The sequence below is a fragment of the Chenopodium quinoa genome, unplaced genomic scaffold (assembly GCF_001683475.1).
Source record: "Chenopodium quinoa cultivar QQ74 unplaced genomic scaffold, ASM168347v1, whole genome shotgun sequence".
Lineage (NCBI taxonomy): Eukaryota > Viridiplantae > Streptophyta > Magnoliopsida > Caryophyllales > Amaranthaceae > Chenopodium > Chenopodium quinoa.
In genome coordinates, this window is record NW_018744878.1 from 3,075,895 (window position 1) to 3,095,132 (window position 19,238).

The window sequence follows — 19,238 nt, forward strand, 5'->3', positions numbered from 1 at the left end:
TTAGGGTTGTTAATGCAGAGTATTATTTTGGGTTGAGAATTAATTATATTTGGGTTATTAGTATGTGTTTTAAGAGTTGAGATATTATGAATCGAATTGTTATGTTATTTGGGAATATGTGCCAATATTGAGATATTATAAATTAATTTGTGAATGGTTATTTGATCAATGTGTGAGATCAAAAGGTTGAGAATTATTATTTTGTTATTGGTTTGAAGCTCGACGTTATAGACCTTAGTCCTTGACATGTTGGTAATGAGATAATGATCATAAGTTAAGAATGAGGTACAATCTTTATTAATTATTTTTCTATGGTCCCCTACAGTGGGAATTGGCCCGTATGTGGTCTGGTTTAAGGTGTTTTCTAGTTATTGGGATTATTCAAGTTTTTATACTTGTTGGTTTTATTCGAATTACCCATGTCCAAGGCTAGGTATAGAACAACGAGCATGGCACACTTATGGGTTATATGAGTTGATTGAGTAGAGTTCGAACTATTATTCGAGGTTGAGTTGTTAAAGGTTATTTTCAGAGTACAATGTGTAATGTAGTTTCGAACTACATTGTTTAATTGATCTAGTAATGTTAATTATTATATTACGCTCTATATTCTGATATGTCGTGATTACTCAACTTTTTGCTGACGTGTGTGTGTTGTTTTGTTGTGCTACTTGTGTTTGCGGCCATGTCTTTTTCTTATGGTGGCCCTGCGACGATCTATTTTGGAATTTGTCCTTAATGGTGAGCAGTCAAGATTGTAACAGGTTAATCAAATGGTCGTAGCTAAAGGAGCTCAAGTGATCGATTAGTATGCTATAACGAGTTTGTAAAGTTGTAAATAGCTCACCTAGATTTATTGGGTTATAATTATTGGGATCTTTGTAAGCCTTAACACTTGACAAGTTGTCGAGTGTGGCGGTAATACCTCTAATTTAGGAGTATGCTTCCGCAATTTTATTTAAAGGTTGTTTATTTTTCCTTTAATTATTGTTTATTTTCAGTTAGTAAATCGGGGGTGTTACACCCAGCCACCTCCCCCACTCCCCGACAATTTCCCCCCACCCCAACCAGCCCCACCATCGGGGTCGCCGGATTCCGGCGATCTCCCCCCACCCCTTGCCGCAACCTCCCCAACCATCAAAACCCCCTACGATCTAAACCCTAACCACCACACCAAACACCCTATTTGACCCTCCCAAACAAGCCCGACCCCTCCCCGAACCTCCCCACCCGCCCGCCGACCACATACCGACAACCCTTGACCCGTTTCCACCCCCACCCTAAACCTGACCCCGGTTTTCTAATACCCCTGACCCGTTTTTAGGGTTGTGGGTTCGATTTCGGGGTTCTGGGTTTTGGGTTTGAGTTTGGGGTTGTGGGTTTTGGGTTGTGGGTTTGAGTTTAGGTTGTGGGTTTGAGTTTGGGTTGTGGGTTTTGGGGTTCTGGGTTTAATTTGAGTTGGGCTGTGGGTTGTAGTGGTGGGTGGTGTCGTGGTACTAGGATGGTGGTGTTGGGTGGTTTCGTGGTGCTAGATGGTGGTGTTGGGTGGTTTCGTGGTGATAGGTGGTGGTGGTGATAGGCTGGTGGTGATAGGTGGTGGTGGTGTTGGGTGGTTTCGTGTTGCTAAGGTGGTGGCAGAAGTAGTGGTGGTGTAGAGAGGAGAGAGAAAGAAGAGGAGTGAGAAGGAAATTTAAAAAAAAAAACTTTTTAACCGGTTTAACAAGTTAAAGGTCAAATGGACCTGTCAAAGAAGGTGGGGTGCTAAGGTTGGATTTTTTTGAGATTAATGGAAGGTAGGATTTTTATTGTCAGACTGGCCAAAGGTTAGATTTTTAGATTCCATTTTTCCTTAAATTTGTTGTTAATATTGTCATTTTCTAAATAATAATATTTTGTATCCAAAAAATTGCACAATAATCATATAACTTGGTGAAAACTGGTAAGACACTTAGTTGTAGAATTAGAGGTTGTGTGTTTAAATCTTGTGGAGAACTCTTTGCATGACATGCAATTAAAACAAATGAAAGGGAAAGCCACATGACATTTTGAGTAGTTTAGTGGCTGACGTGGCATAGTAAGGGTAGTTTACGTGACACATGGACGTTGTTAGAAATGCCTTTTAATTTATTGACTAATATAGAAGATTGATTAAAAGATTATTAGAGGTCTGGTAAATAGACCGGACCCACATTATATTAAATTTTGGGATTATGATTAGAGTGAGAGAGAAATAAAGATACACTTGAGGGGTCAAAATTATGTGATGAGTTGTACGAATTGAATAAACAGTAGGAGGTTTATTTGTGTTGAAAGATGTTATGTATTTCTAGGTGCCAAATGTACATGGTTTTGGACATCATAAAAAGAAATTATGATTGAATAAAATTTGTGATTCTTTTGACGAAGGGTATGTTTCAAAAAAAAAAATGTGAATGGTAGGAGTTAAGATTTGTATAACCAGATAAATTTCATTATTCATGTTATCAAAGAGACTAAATCTAATATAATAAACATGGTGTTAAAATTTGTACAAAACTACATGGACAAAGTAAATCTCCAACAAAAATAGACTAATATATAAGAATATAACATTCTAGTAAGTAGTAACGATGCGAGTTTAAGTACGTACTTTTGTAGTAGATAAGAGTGTCCTCATTAGAAATAAAGATAGGACAATTATTATTGATGATTGTTTATATATTACACATAAAATGTAAAGCAAGAAACATTTACTACTGGAATATAAGCACTGCACTTTTAAAAAACGATTAAACGGCCCACACTTGACACAATTGTTGACTTTATACGACCATGGATGTTTCACCTCAAAACTATATGCCAATAAGGAGAGTAGCCTCTTAGCCTTATAAAAAGAACACCATTATCTTCTTTTTTCAATGTGGGATACATCCCAATACAAACTCTCATTTATAAACTCAAACAATGTAGCTTAGGACAACACACGACTTACATTTATCTCCAACGATCCGAGCGTATACGATGTTGGGAATTAATTAAGGCTGTTCTAGGGCGTTCTGGTCGTTGACGCAAGAACAGCAAAAATACTTTCTGAAACATGACCTGAAAATGGGACGTTTAATGACGAACTTGACTATGAGTTTATGGGTATGAACAAGGATCAGAATTATCATCAAGCATATTGAGCCAGCAACAACAAAAGCAGGCACGATAGCAAAATCGTCACTTTGCGACATTACAAGTATCATCCCGTAAGTCGCAGCTATTGCTGTAACGGCAATCCACATTGTGAACCTCAAAACTGCGACAAAGAGTCGGCTATAGGTAAGACCGCCTATGAGTAGAAGGATGACACTTAGAGATGAAGCTAATGCGATTGTGTTCCATATTACTAGCACAACCCAACCATTCAATCTTTCTTGTATGTACGTACCCGCCTGATGTTCTAACTGGGAAGCTTCTGACGAAGGAGCATCTTCTTGCCAAAAGCCTCCAGGAGGGCTAATACTGACCTCGAAAGCCATGGCTGCGATCACGGATGCTGCCACCATTAGTGCATTGCTATGGTCCTTTATCCTGTTTTCTGTGTTTTCGATTTTTAGCGCCTCTTTTGCTGTTAATGCTTTGGTTTTCTCCAGAGATCGTCCAATCACATCATCCTTATCCCATTTGATAACTTTCGACGACACCAGCACATTTTTTCCATTTTTCTTACTAGCAAGTGACAATCCATAGCTGTTAAACCTTTTTTGTTCACTGCGTTTATTTCAATCTTTTTCTGAATAACTTTATCATGTAGCAATAACTTTAACATCTGCACTCATTCATGTATGCAAGCAGCCTGTACATTGCTTGGTATAGACGAAAAAGTGTGGGAAGAACATGTAGCTGTTTTGTAAATGATATACCACTGTTTTTTAAAGAACATATAACAGTTTTGTAAATTTTATCCAATTTTATGTTTTTTTTGTATATCTAAATAACATCTATAATATTAATAAAGAACATGAAAATAAATATTATGTAATGAACATTATTTTTATATATCTACTATAATTTAAGACAAAATTCAATAAACATTTAACAATAAGCAATGAACACTATATCACAAATAAAGGTTCATTACATTGACAATTAAATAACATGGACATATGTTCTTTTCACTATTTTTTGGTGCAAATATTATTTTAGGTATATATTCTTTACATCATAATAGTATGTTCTTTTCCCTACATTTGTATGTTCTTTACATTTGTATAATATGTTCTTTTTGCGAAACGGTGGTACGATGCAAAGTTACCCACGTCTGTAGGAACTACACACTCTAAATTATTTGGTTATTTCACCAAATACCCGAAGTAATTCGCTTATTCACAATATACCCATAAAACTTTTCAAATACACCATATACCCCCGATTTTAACAAAAATGTCCCATATACCCAAATGACTAACGAGCGTCAACTATGTTAGTCATTAAGGGTTAATTGTGCTATGTGACATCTCTTGATTAGTTATTTTATAATCTATTGTTAAAAAAAAACCAGCCCAAACCCCAGCCACTGCTACAACTGTGTCCCTGGACCCCACGTCGGCCTTGACGCTGGCGCAAATACCACCTGAACCCCTGTGCCGGTGCCAGCCAGACCTCAACCCCCTGAAACCGGCCCAAACCACCATCCCCGTCGCAACACCCAAAACTCCTCCCTCCCCACCTTCCAGTGCTCCAAACCCCCTTCCCTTGTACCAACGAATACAGTTCGCCCCTTCCCATACCATCTCCGCCCCTTTCCCCTACTTCACCGCCGTACTCCAAAATTGAAACCTTAATAATGGTTTTAAGGTTTCGATTATGGGTCTTAATAATGTTTTAGCGTGCTGGTTCAGGGAGAAAGGGGGCGGAAATGGTTGGGGCGTTGGGGGAGTGACAATTAAGTTCGTCGGCACAGGGGAGGAGGCTTGGGTGCCAGTGAGTGTTTATGGAGGGTTTTTTCGAGGAAGGGATAGAGGTGTTTCGGGTAAATGGAGGATGGTTTAGGAGAAAGGGAGGGGTGACAACGAGGCAAAAGGTGTTAGGGTGGCGCCGACACCGAGGATTAGGTCTGAGCGCCAACAATGGGGTGGTTAGGGTGGGCAGATGGCTGGTTAGGGAGTTGTGGGTAGTTAGGTTTATTTTTTATTTTTTATAATTATAATGTAATAATTACTTTAATTTTTTTATTAATTAATTGAAACCTATCATAATATGCTGCCACGTGGCACAATTAGCCATATAGATTAACGGAGTTAACGTCCATTAGTGATTTGGGTATTTGGTGACATTGTTGTTAAACTTATACATGGTGTATTTGAAAAGTTTCATGGTTATATTGTGAATTAATGAATTATCCAGAGGTATTTAGTAAAACAACCGTAAATTATATTATAAAAACTTTATTGTGTAGTTTTTTATCACCAAATATTTTTAATTTGTTAAAGAAAAATATTATGAAAAATACATATTTAGAAACTAAGCATTGCTACTAACCCTATTTGCCTAATTTGATATAACATTTTTCTTATACATTATAGTATATATTTCTCCGTTTCTATTTACATGACCTATAGCCTTTGACACAATATTTAAGGAGAGGAGAGAGAAATAGTATTCGGTGCACATGGTTCACCTTATTACCCTCAAAAGTTGTCCCCCACATGCACTTTAAGAGGGTATTTAGATAATTTGTTTACCAAAAGCTTACCAATTATAGTATGGGTCAAGTAATATGACACTTCCATTTTAGGAATGTTAGTCATGTAAATAGAAACGGAGGAAGTATAAGATAAAGTTTAGTTAATAAAATAATCATTTTCATAAATATTAGGAAAAATTATTAGTTTGATTTGATAGATTAGATCAAATTAGTAAAAATAAGGTAAGCTAAACATAACATAATAGTAGGAACTAAAGGAGAGAGAATTATCAATCATCAATCAATCAATCAATAACATAATACTAAAGGCGAATCCAACATGACACTTGTCATGTTTTGATTAAAAATATTCCCACCATTTTACTTTCCTTTTTTTTTTCCCTTACTAATCTTTATGATTATTATATCCTATAATATTTAACTTTCAATTTGACAACTACTTCCTCCGTTCTTTTTTACTTGATCCGCTTTGACTTTTACACTATTCACCATCACTCCTTTGACCGTGTTTTGTGAATAATATGTAAGGAAAAACATATTTATGTTGATCATTTTGAATTCGTCTCAATAAGAACTATCATAATATATAACTTTTATATTTTTTAATTATGGAGAATTAAAGTTATTAACCGTTAAAGTTTTGCATTGACAAGCGTGATAAAAGAAACAGGTCAAGTAAAAAAGAAGAGAGGAAGTATATACAAAGTATATTCCATATGCATTTTATGAAATACTTTAACTTATCTTTCTTAAATTTTTTAATAGTTATTTTTTATAATAAACAAATATATACTACGTACAAGGTAATATACGAAATCTATTAACTATTACTAAAACAGAAGATACTGACGTCACCACTGCCCACGTGTCACTCTTTTAATAAAAAAAATTCCCGCCTAAATGCAATGTTTTTTTTTTTTTTTTTTTTTTTTTTGTAGAGCTATCATATTTAACATATTTGAAATTTAAATATTAGAAGTTTCTACCTTACAACTAAAGCCTATCAATGTATCGTAGGAAATTGAAACAATTTTAAATAACACACTAAATTAATAAATGACCTCCTATATTGAACTATGACCTAAACGACGTTGAACAGATACTATATCAAAATTTTGATGAAAATAAAAGATTTTAAATTACAAAATTTACATAATTCTTTATATTCATCATGCATAATAGCGATTTATTTTTAAAATATGCAAATTAAAAATAAGTTTTATATAAACCGTGCATCGCACGGGTTCTAACCTATTTGTTAAATATAATAGAGAGATTCCAAAAAGGGAATTAAAAAGGGGGGGGGGGGGAGGGGGTGGGGACAGCCAGAAAAAGGTATGTTACGATAATATCATAAAAAAAATCTAAGCCTCAAAATAAAATTGTTTGATGGGAATCTTACCTCAACTCGTTTAGCAATAACTACAAGGTACAAGATAGAATTGCCATTACTATCTGTTTGGGTCCAATTTAGTCCAATTGGGCTTAGGCATTAAATGATCCAATTAAAAGCCCAAGGTCAAGGTTCATCTCTCCAATTGTGCTAAAGTCAAAGATCAGCCCTCAAGGCAAGCCAATTGGGCTAAGGCCCAACTTCTCCATGTATGAAGAGGTATAAAAGCCATCAATATTACATTTTTACATTCAGATTCTCATATATTGAAGCAAAGCCTCAAGAAACTAATTCTCTTGCATAGTCTTCTCTTTCAACACATTGTACTGACTTTAGCATCGGAGGGGCCTTCCTCGGCAACACCCCCGAGGCTAGTTTACGTGTGTTTACTGTGCAGGAAACCTTCGGCCAAACATTACTTGGACCGAATCTAGTCTTCTCCGTTTCATCGGACCTTCGGCAAGGTCCCATTGTTTTCACCCGAAACAATTTGGCGCCGTCTGTGGGGAAGACTTTCAAAAATCTTTAAGCCAAATTTCTAACCAAGATCATCTTGCAATTATCTTAGTAGCAATGGCTAAGAACCGCAAGAGCAAAGGCCTCCGTCAAGGAGCGGGCGAAAAGCCTAAAACCCCTACACCATCACCCTCGCCGGACCGGAACTCTACCAAGGGTGCCAGCTCGGGGGGAGGATCATACAAGGAGGATTCCCTTTCTCCCGTAATTCATGACTCTCATCATAGGCCGAGTCACTCTCGGTCTAGCAGGGGTGAGTCCGATCATAGGACGCATTCAGTGCCCCAAAGCCAACCATCGACTGTGCGCCCTCATTCCCATACTCGGCCGAGGACCCCTTTGACGGGGCCCAGCTCGGAGGAGGTGGCAAGAGCGCTGGAAGTGCTCATGGAGGCGATGAGGGCACAAAATATGCCACCACCTCGTGATCGAACTCCTCCGCATACCCGGCATCAGCGGAGGAAGCTAGACCATGATGGTGGGAAGCTTCCTTCCTTCCGGGAACTGGAAGAGTGGGAAGAGGATACCTGGAAAAATGAAAAAGAGAGGAAAAAGAACCCTCAACTTTTAAAAGGATCCTCATCCTCCCGACCAGAAACGCATAAGAGCAGCAGCTCAGCTTCTTGGCCAGAATCTACTCACCGAGAACAACCTAAGACTGTTCGCCGAAGCGTCCTCGACCGACTCGGCGGCAAGGAACCGAGCGTGCGCAGTCGCCTCTCGTTCCCTGCGGCCGAGGCCCAGACTTCCCAGCCAGGGACGAAAACCACTCCTACCTTTCTAAGAGGGCGGAGCGCGGTCCCTTCGGCCAGGAACAAGGGCAAGGCCGTTATGCTACCCTCCAGTTCGCCATTCGAGCAATGGATACTGGAAGAGCACGTGCCCACGGTTAAAATACCGTCGCACATCACATATGATGGGACCTCGGATCCGAAGGACCACGTGGCCTCGTATGAGACTCATATGCATCTTTGCCCCAGATCCGAAGCGACTTGGTGCAAATATTTCCCAACCACTCTCAAGGGGGTCGCGCAAGCGTGGATCTCCAAGGGAGTAAAGCAAGGCTCCATAACAGGGTGGGATGATCTGTCCTCCAAATTCAGGAGCAAGTTTTCCACGGCAAACCGCCGAGAGAAGACTACTGCAGAGCTCATGAGTCTACAGCAGGGGGAAACCGAAAGCCTCCGAGACTATCTGACCCGTTTCAGTAACGAGTCATCCAGCGTCTCACAGCTGGACCAGGGGCTAGCCGTTTTTGCAATGCAGAATGGCCTTCAGCCCGGGAAGTTCCTTGACTTCATGGTCATGCATACCCCGCAGACCTTGGAGGAAGCTCTGAATGCCTCGGATAAGTTCATCCGAGCCGAAGAATGGAACAAAGCGAAAACCCAACCTCAATTCGGGGGAGGGAAACAAAAACAAATACCCTTGTCTGAAGGCCAAAGCCATAAGGCAAAGGGAAAGTCAAAGGCCTCGGAGAAATCTTCGGCCAGCGACCCAAAGAAGGAAAAATCTGCCTCATACACAGGCAGATACGAGTCCTACACTCCGCTCTCTCTTCCACGCGCCAAAATTTACAGCGTGACGAAGGAGGAGCAGAGTTACCGAAAGCCGAGACCACTCCCAGAGTGGTATCAGCGAAAAAATAAAAATCAGTGGTGCGAGTTCCACGAATCTCCGGGACACAACACTGAGGAGTGTATCCAACTGAAGGACCAGATAGAGGACATGGTCCGGAAGGGATACTTGAAAAAATACATCGCGGATCACCGCGAGAAAAAAGAGTCCGAGAAGTCAGCAAAGGACTCTCGGGAAGACCTCGACTTCCCCCGGAAGAACAGTAAAAAACCGGAGGGGAAATTCTCTCCGATCAATGTTATCTCGGGAGGAATATACTCTCTGAGGGAGCACAAGCGACACCTTAGGGCTTTGACTCACCAGGTGAACAACGCTGATATTCAATCTCCCCAATCGCCGGTGCCGAACATGACGTTCACAGACGCCGACTGCCGGGGGATAACATTCCCTCACGAGGATCCGTTGGTGATCATCGCCATGGTGGCCAACCACGACGTCAGTAAGGTCCTTGTTGACGGTGGCAGCGGGTCAAACATTCTGTTCCGAAAGGCCTACAATCAAATCAAGCTGAAGCCCAAGCACCTTACACCGGTACCCTACCCGGTATCCGGGTTCAACGGGGCTTCAACTTATCCAGATGGGAAGGTGACACTTCCTATCACCATCGGCTGCGATGAGGCAGCCAGGTACGTCATGATTGAATTTTTGGTCATTGACGCTCCTTCAGTGTACAACGTGATTTTGGGGAGACCCATAATTCATGAGATCCAAGGGGTCGTCTCAACTTATCATCAGCTGATGATTTACGTCTCAGACGCCGGCTTCCCCGAAAGGATACAGGGAAACCAAAAGGACGCCCGAAGGTGCAACTACCTCAAGCCATCCAGTAGTCGCCCAGATGACGACAAGGATGAGGAGGAGAAAGAAAAAGAAAGAGAGCCAAGCACAAAAAAGCCGAAAGGCCTAAGTGCTTCGGCCCAAGGATCTGAACCCAGAGGTAAAGGGCCCGAAAGGGAAAAGGCTAGCTCTTCAGCTGAACAGCAAGACTCAGAGAGCCAGCCGAAGAACAAAAAGACTGGGACACCTGCTGACATAGGCAGCAGGCCAGATTATGAAGAGTCCAGTCCATCAGCAATGGACATGGACCAACAGACTGAAACAGTTGAGTTGGCCGAAGGAGACGTTGAGAAGTGTGTAACAATCGGGATGGACCTTGATCCAAACACCCGTTGTGAACTTATTCAGCTCCTTCGGGACAACAGAGATGTGTTTGCTTTCTCGGCAGCTGATATGCCCGGGATAAGTTCAGACCTCATCTCCTATAAGCTTAATGTTGACCCAACGTGTCGACCAGTTAAGCAAAAGAAGCGGAATTACTCCGCTAATAAGAACCGAGACATCGCAGCCGAGGTCAAAAAATTGCTGGAGGCAGGCTTCATCGAACCTTGCCAATATCCAGAATGGCTGGCAAATGTGGTGATGGTTCAGAAGGCCAATGGTACCTGGAGGATGTGCGTTGACTTCACGGACCTAAATAAGGCTTGTCCGAAGGATTTCTATCCCTTGCCGAGGATCGATCAGCTAGTCGATTCGACAAGTGGCCATGCCTTGCTTAGTTTCATGGACGCATTCTCGGGGTATCATCAGATCTTCATGCACCCCGACGATCGAGCAAAGACATCATTTGTCACGAATGCTGGGGTGTACAATTACAAAATGATGCCCTTCGGATTGAAAAATGCGGGGGCAACCTATCAAAGGCTGGTGGATCAAGTTTTTGCCGATCAAGAGGGCCGAAACATGGAAGTCTATGTCGACGATTCGATCGTTAAAAGCAAAAAACCTGAGGACCATGTTAAGGACCTGGCTGAAACTTTCGCCACCTTAAGAAAGCATCAAATGAAGATGAATCCGAAGAAGTGTGTCTTCGGCGTGAAGTCAGGGAAATTCCTTGGGTTCATAGTCAGCAAAAGGGGGATTGATGCCAATCCCTCCAAAGTCAAAGCGGCGCTCGACCTTCCGGAGCCGAAGACAAAGCGGGATGTTCAGCGGCTCACCGGAAGAATGGCAGCCCTCTCGAGGTTCATTTCCAGAGCTTCGGATAAGGGGTTACCTTTCTTCAAAGCCCTGAAACTCCCGAAAACAAAAGAGCTCGTTTGGGAGGAAGAGCAAAAAGACGCCTTTAAACAGCTTCGGGAGCATCTGGCTCAACTCCCACCGCTGGCTAGCCCAGCTGAAGGAGAAACTTTGTATCTGTATGTGGCCGTTAGCCCAGCCACCATCAGTGCAGTACTGCTGAAGGAAGAAAGTAAAAGTAAGCAACCGATCTACTTCGTCAGTCATACACTGACGGATGCCGAGACTCGCTACCCTCTACTCGAGAAAGTCGCTTTCGCGGTAGTAGTAGCTGCTCGGAAGCTGAGGCCCTATTTTGATTGCCATCAGATAGTGGTCTTAACCGATCAGCCGTTGGAAAAAAGTTCTCGGCAAGGTTGAAAAATCTGGTAGGCTAGCCAAGTGGGCTTTTGAGCTCACCGAATTCAGCATCAGCTACCGTCCGAGGGCAGCCATTAAGGCTCAAGCTCTAACGGATTTCTTGGCCGAATTCTCATACCAAGAAGCGCTAGACAATGAAAAGAAAGTCTGGACCGTGTTTACGGATGGATCTTCCACCGAAAACGGTTCGGGGGCAGGAGTAGTGATAACTTCTCCCGAAGGCAAATCCTTTGAGTATGCACTAAAGTTTTCTTTTAAGGCCTCGAATAACGAAGCCGAATATGAGGCAGCAATCGCCGGCCTAGAATTGTGCATCTCCCTGGAAGCCGATCATGTCTGCCTGAAAACAGACTCTCAGCTAGTTGCATATCAGATTAGCGGCAGCTACGAGGCCAAAGAGCCCTCCATGATAGCTTATCTTGCCAAGACCAAGTCAGTTATTGCAGAGCTGAAAAATTTTGAGGTTCAGCTGATCCCAAGGGGTCAGAATACTCAAGCCGATGCACTCTCCAAACTTGCCAGTTCATCTCTTACCGAGCTGAACAGATCTGTATATGTAGAAGTGCGTCGAGAGAGAAGTGTCGACGAAGCACCTGAAGTGTGCTGCACTGACCCAGAGCCTAGTTGGATGGACCCCATCCTAGCTTTCAAGCTTCGGGGAGAAACTCCCGAAGATAAAGCTTTGGCCTCCAAGATGAAGAGAACCAGCTCAAGGTTCATTGTCTTGAGGGGGAACTTCTGAAAAAGTCCTTCTCAGCCCCATTGCTGAAATGCGTGGGACTTACAGATGCAGATTATATCCTACGGGAGATTCACCTCGGCATCTGTGGGAACCACATTGGGGGAAGGACCTTAGCCCACAAGGCATTGAGGGCTGGATATTACTGGCCCACCATGATCGCAGATGCTAAGGAGCTGGTCCGGAAATGCGAAAAATGTCAAAAATACGCTCCAGTTATCCACCAGCCAGCAAGGGATCTTCAGCCGATCCTTAATCCACTCCCGTTTGCCCAATAGGGACTGGATATACTAGGACCATTTCCAGAGGCTGTGTACCAGAAAAAATGGCTGATAGTTGGTGTTGACTACTTCAGTAAATGGATCGAGGCCGAAGCAGCCTCGAACATTACAGAGCAAACTGTCAGAAAATTTATCTGGCAGAATATCATCACTCGCTTTGGCATCCCGAGAGTATTTGTCTTCGATCATGGGAGGCAATTTGACAACTTACCGCTGAAGCGGTATACAGATCAGTTCGGCATCAAACTGGCATATTCAGCGGTATGCCACCCGCAAAGTAACGGACAAGCCGAAGCTGCAAATAAACAGATCCTAAATGCCCTCAAGAAGAGGGTGGAAGATCAAAAGTCCAAGTGGCTGGAGGAGCTCCCTGGAACCCTTTGGTCCCTTCGGACAACTGAAAAAGAGGCAACGGGCTATTCACCTTTTGAACTGGTGTATGGTGCCGAAGCCGTCCTTCCAGTGGAAATTGGCTCTGAGAGCCTACGAGTGCACCACTTCTCGGCTGAGAATGAGCAACTGATGAGGGAATCTCTCGATTTCCTCGACGAAGTAAGAGACTCAGCCCGAGACAAAATGGCCTCTTATAAGCAGAGAATCAGCAAATTTTATAACCGAAGGGTCCATGCAAGGCCTCTTAGAATTGGAGACCTTGTCCTTCGGAATGCTGTTGCAGTTCAGAAAGGCCGAATCCATGGGAAACTCTCAGCTGCATGGGAGGGACCTTATAAAATTTGTGATGAGCTTCAGCCAGGGACATACCGACTTCGGCAGTTGGATGGAACTGAGTTGAAAAATCACTGGAACGCTGATGTACTGAAAAAATATCATGTGTAAACCCTTCGGGGCAGAACAATCTTTGTAAGTACATTTTGAACTAATGAAAGGCCTTGGAGCTGCCATTTATATAAATGTTTACAACTTTTTATCCTTTCAAAGTTTTCTCGGTTCTATCTACTCTTTAAGGGTTTTTTATTCAGCCTCGTCTGAAACCTTCGCCTTCGGGTAACTGGGTTTCAGATTGCTGACAAAACTTGTCTTTTTAAAGAACACTGGTCTTTCAGCTGAAGTCAAACTTCAGTAAGACTTGTTCTCCAAAGACATGAGTCCATGGACAATTCTGGGATATTGCCTTAACTGAGCCTTGTATCCCAGAAAGCCATTATCCGAAACATTGCCTTCAGTTGGCCCTGTGTTTCGGATATCCGTCTTTTTAAAGAACACTGGTCTTTCAGGTGAGGTCCAACTTCAGTAAGACTTGTTCTCCAAAGACATGAGTCCATGGACAATTCTGGGATATTGCCTTAACTGAGCCTTGTATCCCAGAAAGCTATTATCCGAAACATTGCCTTCAGTTGGCCCTGTGTTTCGAATACCCATTTTGAAGAAATAAAGAAATTGTTTATTCAGCTGAAGCCATACTTCAATTTCTGGGGGGGCAAGAAGCACTACCAGTGCAAGTTTATGTTCAGCAGAATTGAAGAAACAGTAAAGCATTCAAAAACAAAGCAGCTGAAGAAACGAACATCAAATTAATAATTTATGCTCAGAAATTGAGCTACAAGTTCAAATAAGCTGTATCGGCAGCCGCCCACAAGCGGAAAATAACAGCTGCCGAAATACGTACAGAAGCAAAAAATAAACTGTTTTGTACGACAAGGCAAGCTGAAGCAAAAAACAAGGCAAAAAATTCAGAAAGCGGCAAGTCTAAAGTTGAGCGCATGATGAACCGCAAGATTCTGAAGACGACTGCCCGAGTTCCTATGCTTCAGCCCGAGGATCAGACTGGTCAGCATTGTTGAGCCCCATGGTGGTCTCAGCCCCAGCAGCAGAAGAAGCAGGCTTTGCACTCTGCCGAGCCTCCCTTTCCCTCTGTTCAGCCTCCAACTCCATTCTCTCAGCTTCTTCTTCGGCTTCCTCAGCCTTAAGAATTTCAGCTTCGACTGGAGTTGCATACTTCATATGAGGGTCTTCGGGATTCTGGACCCATTCAGCACATTTGGACCAGTCCAGCTTCGGCTCAGCATGAAGGCAGACTCTTCGGCACACTCTGAACCCGTTTCTGAAACCCATTTCATATTCTTCCTGGGTATAGACACGGACTTTGAGTAGAGCCTCAGCATCAGCCAACTTCTTCTGGGTCTCCTCCAAGTCTTCCTTGGATTTATTCAGCTCATCGGCGAGCTTAGAGGAGGAACCTTTCAGCTCATTCAGCTCCTGCTGAACTTGGGAAGCCTCTGTCTGAGCCTGGACCACTTCTTCCTTTTTGGCCATCAGCTGATCCTCAGCCTCTTGGAGCTTAGCTCTCTGAGCTTCAGCAGCAGCAGCAGCCTCTGAGAGTTGGGCATCCCTGGCTTGGAGCATCTCTTCAGCAGCCATTCTGCTGGCTTCAAGAGCTTCTAGCCGTTGCTGCACTTCAGCTTGTGCAGCAGCTCCTTCCTGGATTCGGCTCTCAATGGCAGCCTTGAATTTGGAGACGTCCACTCCCATGTGCTCTTGGAGGAATTTTTCTCCTTCCATCAGTGGGGGAAAAACTTCCTTCTCCATAGCGTCGCAGAAGGTTTTGAGGGCTTCAGCAGCTTTTTTCTCGTATTCCTCACCCTTCTGCTGCTTCTCTTCAGCTGCTGCTTGCTTCAGCTTAGCAAGCTTTAACTCCTCTTCGGCTACCTTCTTGTCGTGCTCGGCAGCGTCTACCCTATCTTGTAGGGTATCTATCAGCTCTACAGTGAGAATCTGATTGTGCACGAACTGAAAACAGGAGCACAAGTTAAAATAAAAATAAAATAAAAATAGAGCTGAATTTTAGAGGAAATAAAGGCAAGGAAAATCACCTGCATCATCAGCAGTTGGTTAGACCTGGCTGGGTCAGGAACTGATCTGCTGGATTCGCCCATCCCAGCAGTGGCCTTCAGCGACCAGATTCTTGCCCTATCTACTTCGGACGTGCCAGCAAAATCGCCGAAGTAGGCTACAACACCTTCTCGGTTCTGACCCCATATGAGGTCCCAGATGTGATCTGGGATTGGAATTCGGGGGGCCGAAAAACCCATTTCTCCAGACTGCAGAGTCTGGAAGGAAGGAAAGGATGAAGACGGAGCTTCTTTAGCTTTGGATGGCTCAGCATCATCCTTCTCAGAAGAGTCAATTATTATGACCTCTTCTTCTTCTTCAGGGGTGAGGACGAAAGCCTCAACCTCTCTTGCAATGTCTGCCGTGAAACCCTCAGCACTGGGCATCACGGCATCCTTATTCTTGTGCTCAGCAGCACTCTCCTAAACTTCTTCTTGGACCCCTCCCTTAGATTCGGGAGTTTTCTGATCCACCTCCATCTCAGGAGGTGGCGGAGGGGTCTTTTGAGGTGATTGAGGTGGTGGCCGGGGAACCCTCGGCGATCCATTGCCTTCCTCGGGTTCCCTTATTTCAACACCGATGGTCATCGGCCTCCGCTGAAAGTCATGCGGGCCGATGATGGCCATTCTTCGGCGCCTTTTCTGAAGCGGCTGCTCGTCCATGTCTGAGTCTGAAGACTCTTCTTGTAACTGGTCTTCGGGACGAACAGGGGCTTTCCCTTCTCTGTGTCTGTTACTCTCTTCAGACTGTAAAAGATAGGGGGGAGGAAGAATGTGAGTACAAAAAAAAAAATAAAAAAAAAAGAAGAGAAAGAGACAAAGTTAAGTCTGAAGGCTCACCGAGGTCTTCAGCAAAGCCTCGTCTTCTTCAGCTGCCCTAGCTGCAGCTTCTTCTTCAGCAGCCCTGGAGGACCCTTCTCCTCCTTCACAAGCTTCGATAACCCGTGCAACCTCTTCGGCCGTACGGGCAGCTTCAGCTTCTTCGTCCAGCAGCTGAAACCAGGGATCTCTCTTCTTCCACCAAGGCTTCTGCCTCTGATACAGAGCAACGGCCTCAATTTGGAAGTGGGAAGAGTCTAGATGAACTTCCCTATGCCTCGGTTCAGTGATGGAGGGGGCCCGATCAGTTACAACTCGTTCTCGGTTGACGCCAAGACGAGCGTAGTTAATGCCGACGTTGGTATCGTCCCGCTCTGAAAAAGAAAAGGGGAAAGGTCAGTTCAGTTAGGCTGGCACAGCATAGAAAAAGAGATAATTAAAAATCCTCGGCCCCAGCCGAAGAAGCTTACCATCCTTAAACTTTCGGCTGAGGCCAACATCTGCTAGCATGTTCTCTTGGAAAACATAATGCGTATCGGGGAGCCAAGTCTCCGGGATATGCTGCATTCGGCCGCTGCCCCCCCGGTTCGGCAGCTTGCCGAAGATGTTCTGTTGATTAAGGTTCGGATCTGGCCCGTTATCTGCGGGGGGACCTAGACTTCCCATGTCGGGATCAGGCTCAGCAAGGTACCGGGGAGCGCTGAAGACGCAAGGGTGGCTCGGGTCCGTGGGTGCCCTAACCCAAATCCATTGACCTCTCCAGTCCTTGTCTGAAGAGTCGTTCGGCCACATGGTTAGGTACCGGGGCCGAGACTCAATCCGGTACCACCCAGAACCATGACTTCCGTGCCCTCTTTGAATATTTGGCACTAGCCGATGAAGCTTTTTGAAGCAGTGCAGGTTCAGCACATACTTGAAGAACTTGCAGACCCATAAGTATGTCATCACCCTTCGGATGCTGGTAGGAGTTAGCCGACATAGGGAGATATTGTAATGGATCAACAAGTCTCGGACGAATACGTCCAAAGGTAACCTCAGCCCATACTGAAGTTGTCTTGTGTACACCCCCACATACCCCGGGGGTGGACGATGGATTCTATTGGATGCCACGGGCATTCGGCACCAATACCCATCAGCTTCAAGGATGCCGTAATGCAACTCAATTTGTTCGGCAAACCGATACTGTTCGGCATTCTCCACCAACATGAGTAGGGGCGGTTCTTTATCATTGCCGAAGCTACTTCGGCATCCTCCCACTCTGAAAACCCGGGGAGGATATCCCAAAGGACAGCGGGAACTTCATCGTCCCGCCCAGAAGCGCTCGGCCCCTCCGTTCTCTGAGGAGGAGCCGAGGAAATTGGAGTCGCCCTAATCCCTTCAGCAGGGTCAGACTCTGGCCTTTGTCCATTCCAGGTCCCAATCCTGTTCTTAGGATCGGGAATTGGCCTTGCTCTTCTTGGAGCACGGGCTCTACCCCTAACTCCTCTTGCCATTGATGATTTTGAAGAAAAAAGTCGAAAAAAGAGGGAAGGAATTCGAATTCGAAGAAAAATAAACTAAAATCAAAGGAATTTACCTTAATCTGAAGCGAAAGTTGCCGATTTACGAGTTCGTAGTGGCAAGTCTCAGTTTCTAAGCTTAATGCTCGGGGAATTTGCGAAGTTTTGATGCGGGTTCTTGGGTTCTCTCGAGAATTCTGGGTTTGTGTTGGTGAATAAGTGAGGAGAGATGACGCGCCTCTGATTATATCTCCAGAAATGGGAATACGGGGAGTCCGCGTTTCAATTTCTCTTAAATACCCCACTAAGTAACCGTTAAACACACGACCTTGCGATTAAACTGCCCATTATTCGTCCAACTTCCACAATCATCCGCCTTAACCGTTGTTATCTCATTAATTACGGTTTAAATTCAAATTTTTGGATTAATTAAATCATTCACTTCCCTCCTTTTCTGAAATTAAATCAAACCCGACCCGTCATCCTTCCAAATCGGGTCTGGGGGGCAAGTTGTTTGGGTCCAATTTAGTCCAATTGGGCTTAGGCATTAAATGATCCAATTAAAAGCCCAAGGTCAAGGTTCATCTCTCCAATTGTGCTAAAGTCAAAGATCAGCCCTCAAGGCAAGCCAATTGGGCTAAGGCCCAACTTCTCCATGTATGAAGAGGTATAAAAGCCATCAATATTACATTTTTACATTCAGATTCTCATATATTGAAGCAAAGCCTCAAGCAACTAATTCTCTTGCATAGTCTTCTCTTTCAACACATTGTACTGACTTTAGCATCGGAGGGGCCTTCCTCGGCAACACCCCCGAGGCTAGTTTACGTGTGTTTACTGTGCAGGAAACCTTCGGCCCAACATTACTTGGACCGAATCTAGTCTTCTCCGTTTCATCGGACCTTCGGCAAGGTCCCATTGTTTTCACCCGAAACACTATCCTTGTTGTTGAGCAACTCTAGACGAACCTCATTTTTGCAATTTAACAAAAGCTCCAAAGCATCTATCTTATTATGCTTAACACACAAATGTAAAACAGTTTCACCACTCTTGGTATGCTCTCGAATCGCTTGAGGGTTTTCCCGATTAAAAGTTTCAAGCACACCAACTTGACCATGTATAGCTGCAACATGAATTGGGGTCATCCCATCTCCATCGTGTGCAAAACACATACTCAAATTCTTTTTGAGTATGGTTTTGACAAACTCTAAGCGCCCCATTTTAGCAGCTACATGTAATGGCGACTGCGTGTAACAGCCTCTTTCGATGATGCATCGTTCGAGGATAAGTGCATCTTCTTGGAGCAAGTTGTTAAGGGAATGAACATCCCCCTTAAGGGCTGCATCATATAGCCTTGCCATGGCATTTGGTTGGCTTCTTTGTGTTTGTACTTCCAT

At 43.8% G+C, this 19,238-nt stretch overlaps 1 protein-coding gene across 1 annotated transcript; it reads right to left on the bottom strand.

Annotated features, from left to right (window-relative positions):
- Window positions 1-3,014: 3,014 nt before the first annotated feature.
- LOC110705842 (ankyrin repeat-containing protein BDA1-like) lies at window positions 3,015-19,238 on the bottom strand. Its single transcript, XM_021883774.1, has 3 exons — window positions 18,810-19,238; window positions 7,074-7,093; window positions 3,015-3,735 (listed from the first exon to the last, which is right to left on the bottom strand). The coding sequence occupies exons 1-3, from the start codon at window positions 19,236-19,238 to the stop codon at window positions 3,015-3,017; spliced, it is 1,170 nt and encodes a 389-aa protein (XP_021739466.1).

Bases quoted from the DNA above. Each gene is read 5' to 3' on its own strand.
- LOC110705842 (XM_021883774.1), bottom strand. From the start codon at position 19,238: ATGGAAGTACAAACACAAAGAAGCCAACCAAATGCCATGGCAAGGCTA. The intron at 7,094-18,809 runs GTTCGTCTAGAG...TGTACCTTGTAG, and splicing joins TGTTAAATTGCAAAAATGAG to TTATTGCTAAACGAGTTGAG. The intron at 3,736-7,073 runs GTAAGATTCCCA...AAATAAACGCAG, and splicing joins TTATTGCTAAACGAGTTGAG to TGAACAAAAAAGGTTTAACA.